This window comes from Notamacropus eugenii, chromosome 5 (genome assembly GCF_028372415.1).
Source record: "Notamacropus eugenii isolate mMacEug1 chromosome 5, mMacEug1.pri_v2, whole genome shotgun sequence".
Lineage (NCBI taxonomy): Eukaryota > Metazoa > Chordata > Mammalia > Diprotodontia > Macropodidae > Notamacropus > Notamacropus eugenii.
Window position 1 is genome coordinate 94,615,572 of NC_092876.1, and position 5,284 is coordinate 94,620,855.

The 5,284-nt window shown below is 37.5% G+C and overlaps 1 protein-coding gene across 1 annotated transcript; it reads right to left on the reverse strand.

Moving 5' to 3' along the window:
- Positions 1-4,102: 4,102 nt before the first annotated feature.
- On the reverse strand, positions 4,103-5,050 carry LOC140507631 (olfactory receptor 52P1-like). The gene has a single exon (XM_072615647.1). The coding sequence runs from the start codon at positions 5,048-5,050 to the stop codon at positions 4,103-4,105; it is 948 nt and encodes a 315-aa protein (XP_072471748.1).
- Between the last annotated feature and the right edge of the window lie 234 nt (positions 5,051-5,284).

Genomic DNA, 5,284 nt, shown 5'->3' on the forward strand with positions numbered 1-5,284 from the left:
AAGCTGACTCCATGAGATATCAAGAAATAATTTTTAAAAAGATGAAAAATAGAAGAAAATGTAAAATATTTCACTGAAAATACAAATAACCTGAAAAAGAGATCCAGGAGAGATAACTGAAGAATTATTGGACTACCTGAAAGCTATGATAAAAAAAAGACCCTGGATATTGTCTTTGAAGAAATTATCAAGGAAAAATGCCCTGATATCCTAGGACCAGAAGGTAAAATTGAAATGAAAAGAATTCACCAATCACATCCTGAAAGACATACCAAAACAAAAATTCTCAGGAATATTATAGTCAAAATCAGGAGTTCTAAAGTCAAGGAGAAAATATCACAAGCAGCCAAAAAGAAAAAATTCAAATATCATGGAGAGCCACAATAAGGATTACACAGGATTTAGTAGTCTCTACCATAAATGATCACAAGGTTTGGAATATGATATTCCTGAAGGTAAAGGAATTAAGATAACAAACAAGGATCACCTACCCAGAGAAACTAAGTATAATCCTTCAGGGGAATAATGGATATTCCATGAAAGAGAAGACTTTCAAGCATTTCTGCTGAAAGGAACAGAGTTGAACAGAACTTTTTATTTTTAAATACAAAACTCAAGAGAAGCATTAAAAGGTAAACAGGGAAGAGAAAGAATATGGGATTTTTTAAGGCTAAACTGTTTGCATACATATATATATGGAAAGATGATACTTGTAGCTTATAAAATCTGTATCACTATTAAGGCAGTTAGAAGGATCATACATAAATAAAGGGCATGGATACATGTTGACTTTGATGGGATGATAACCAAAAAGAACAAAAACAAAATTAAGGTGTGAAAAGGAAGATTGGACTGGAAGAAGAGGGAAGGAAGAGGTAGAATGGGGTAAATTATGTCACATGAAGAGGGATGGAAGAATTATTAGAGTGGAGGGGAAGATGGGGGAGTGGAAGTTTCTTGAACCTCACTCTCATCAAAATTAGCTCAAAAAGGGAATAACATATGCTCTATTTAGGTATGGAAATCTATTTTACCACAAAGAGAAGTTGAAGGATAGATAGGTGGGCCAGCAAATAAAGCACTGACCCTGGAATCTGGAGAACTTGAGCTCAAATCTGGCCTCAAACACCTACTAGGTGTGTGACCCTGAGAAAGCCACTTAACCCTGATCCCACCTCCCCCTAAAAAAGAAAGAAAGAAAAAGAAAACTAGAAGGGCAAAGGAATCAGAGCAGTGGAGGATAGAAGGAAGGGAAGACGGGAGAAGGTCAAAAGCAAAACACTGATGAGAAAGGACAGGATGAAAGGAGAGAGAGAGAGAAAGAGAGAAAGACAAACATAGGAAATTAGGATGGAAGGAAATACACAGTGATCATAATCATGAATGTGAATGGGATGAACTCACCCATGAAATGGAAGCAGATAGCAAAATGGATTAAAACCGAGAATCCTGCAATATGTTGTTTACAAGAAACACATTTAAAGTGGAAGAAACACACAGAGTAAAGGTAAAGTACTGAATCAAAATTATTATGCTTCATTTGAAGTAAAAAAAAAAAAGCAGGGGTAGCAATCATGATCTCAGATAAAGCACAAGCAAAAATAGATCTAATTAAAAGAGATAAAGCAGAAAAGTACGTCTTGTTAAAGGGTATCATAGACATTGAAGTATTATCAATACTAAACAAATATGCATCAAATGGTATAGTATCCAATTTTGTAAAAGAGAAATTTAACGAGTTATAGGAGGAAATAGAAAAGCTATAGAAATGGAGGACCTCAATTTTCCCTCTTAGAACTAGATAAATCTAACAAAAAAAGAAAATAAGCTAAGGAAGTGGATAGAATTTTGAAAATTTTGTTTATGACAGACCTCTGAAGAAAATTAAATAGGGACAGAAATAAATATGCCTTTTCTCAGGAGTAGATAGCACCTACACAAAAATTGGTTGTGTATTAGGGTATAAAAACTCCACAATCAAATGTAAAAAGCAGAAATTTTAAATGTATTCTTTTTTTAGATCATAATTCAATAAATAATATTCAATAAATTTCTTGGAAAATAGACAAATCATTTGGAAAGTAAACAATCTAATTCTAAAGAATGAGAGGGTCAAAGAGGAAGTGATATAAACATTTGGTAATTTTGTTGAAGTGAATGAAAACAATGAGACAATACACCAAAATCTATGGACTCCAGTCAAAGAAGTACTTAGGGGAAAATTTCTAACTCTAAACACTTACATAAGCAAATTAAGGCAAGAACAGATCAATGAAGTGAGCATGAAGCTAAAAACAAAAACAATATAAAGAATAAATGAAAACTCCCCAATTGAACACAAAATTGGAATCTTGAAAACCAAAGGAGAGATGAATAAAATTGAAATTTGAATAGACAAAACAGTGATCTGGTTTTATGAAAAAAATCAATAAAAAAGATAAACCATTGGCCAATTTGATTTTAAAAAATAAGAAAACCAAATTACCAAATTCAAAAATGAAAAGGGTGAATTTCCCACCAACAAAAAGGGAATTAAAGCAATTATTGAGCTATTTAATCCAATTATATGCAAATACTTCTGACAATCTAAGCAAATTGGACAAATATTCATAAAAAATAACATTCTCCAAATTAACAGAATAGGAAATAGAATATTTAAATAATTCCATTTTTGAGAAAGAATTGAACAAGCCCCAAGAAATAATCTCCAGACCCAGATGGATTCACCAGGGAATTCAGCTAAAGAGTTAAAAAACAATTAGTCCTAATATTATATAAACCATTTGAAAAAAATAGGCAAAGAAGTAGTACCAAATTTCTTTTGTGACACAAACATGGTGCTGATATCTAAACCAGGAAGAGAAGAAACAAAGAAAGAAAACCATAGATCAATTTCCCTAAGGAATATTGATGAAAAAAAGTTAAATAAAACCCTGACAAGATTGCAGCAATATATCACAAAGATCATATACTATAACCAAGTGTGATTTATAGCAGGAATGCAGGGCTAGTTCAAATATTAGGAAAACTATTAACATAATTGACCATATTAATAACAAAACCAAGAGAAATCATATGATTATCTCAATAGATCCAGAAAAAGCTTTTGACAAAATATAGCACCCATTCCTAATTTTAAAAAAAAACAGTAGCAAGCATAAGAATAGAGTTTTCCTTAAAATTAGTATTATCTATCTAAAACCATCATCAGGCATTATCTATAATGCGGATAAGCTAGCCTTCCCAACATAATTAGGGGTGGACATGAATTTTTTTTTTTTTTTACAAAGGTACAAAGATTTTTAGCTCTCGTTACAAGGAAGAAGTAACATAAAGCCTTTTTCTATGCAAACCAGGTTCAAAACTCACCTCCTCTAGATAGTGTACCTTAATCAACTTTCCTTTCTCCACCTTACTCAAAAATATATTAACTCAGGTTTTTAGGGCCAGAAATGTATTACAACGGGGGCACGAAGCCAGGGCTTGCTAACCCCTTGGGACCAGCAGGCCTCACAAGGTCAGCAAAACTCTTGCTTTAACAAGATTAAAATATAATTGGGAAATGTTTAAACAAATAAATAAAAATATAATATGTCATAAATAATGTTAATTTGTGGTTTTCTCAGTCATGGGCTCCCTAAGGGATCTGTTTTTATTTGAAATTGATGGCATTGCCTTAGAAGTCATATAATCCAACCCTCTGCCCCATTTTATAGCTGATCTCTCCCATTCCATTTTCTCTTGGCACCAATGAACTTGTCTATATCGTCTTCATTTTCACCCATTTCTATTTTTCTCTGTTTCTGTCTATGCCCTGAGAATGTCCAGTCTTAGCTCTCAGACTTTCAAATGGGTGTTTCTCCAAGGATATGGTACCCCATTCAACTGAGAGCTCTTTGAGGACAGAGTACTGTTACCATGCTCTTGCCCCAGACTGTCAAAGGATGGGATCCCTGAGTATAGGCCTTTATCTTTTTCCATTAGCACAGGGCCATGCTTCCCTGTAGACAGGGATCTCATGTCTTTTCCTGAGAGCAGTGATTATTTTCACAGCAGGAAAAATGAGGTCAGAGATGTGGTGTGATCTGCAAGAGGTCAGATTTTAGTCCTGAATTGGGCCCCTCTGTAGCAGCCGCAATGCTCCATCCCGGATCTGTTTGGTCTTCATGCCATAAATAACAGGGTTCAGCATAGGTGGCACCACAAGATACAGGTCAGCCAAGAGTATATGCACATGGCGTGGTACATGTTGCCCAAACCTCTGGGTATAGAAAGAAAAAAGCCCTGGAGTGTAGAAAAGCAGGATGACCCCAAGGTGGGAACCACAAGTCCCAAAGGTCTTGGCTCTTGCTTCCTTGGAGGAAAGTGCTAACACTGCCCTCAGAATGAGAGCATAGGAGAGTGCAATGCAGATGGAATCAGTGCCTACAACCAATGTAGCTGCAGTGATTCCATATACATTATTGGCACGTGTGTCATCACACGCTAGCTTCACCACAGCCATGTGTTCGCAGTAAGAGTGAGCAATCACCCGGCCACAGTAACGTAGCCTCGCCAGGAGGCAGGTCAGGGGGGTCATGAGCCCGAGGCCCCGGAATGTGGCAGCCATACCCATACGAACCACAGTCCCCAATGGCAGCAAGGTACCATAGTGTAAAGGACGGCAGATGGCCACATACCGATCAATGGCCATGGCCAGCAGGATGCCTGACTCCACAGCTGAGAAGCCGTGAATGAAGAACATCTGTGTAGCACAGGCACCAAATGTGATTTCAGTTGTGCCTGCCCAGAAGAGAGCAAGGAGCCTAGGCACTGTGGAGGTGCAGAGAACCAAATCGATGGCAGAGAGCATGCAGAGGAAGATGTACATGGGCTGGTGTAGCCCTGGCTCTGTCCAGACCACCAGTAGGACAGTCAGGTTGCCCAAGACAGCCATGACATACATGGAGCAGAACGGGAATGCAATCCAGAAGTGGGAGACCTCCAGGCCCGGGACGCCCATCAGGATGAAGGTGGTAGGACTAACATGGCTGTGGTTGTAGAGTGTCATGTCTCCGTGTAGGAAAGGGGAAGAAAAGGGTTGTTTCCTCCAGTAGAATGGAGGTAGGACAGGGGATATCACTGGCTTTCTCTGAGTTCCAGGTAGTGTGCCATGGAGAAAAGGAGGCATCTAGGATCCATCTCTATAGAGGCAGGGCTAAAAAGACAGTATAAGGTATCCAAATTAGGCCTTAAGAATAACTCCTAGAGAGATGGGGGGTTGTGAGAAAAAAACAATCCCCTT

Excerpts from the sequence above, each read along its gene's own strand:
- LOC140507631 (XM_072615647.1), bottom strand. The coding sequence starts at position 5,050 with ATGACACTCTACAACCACAGCCATGTTAGTCCTACCACCTTCATCCTG.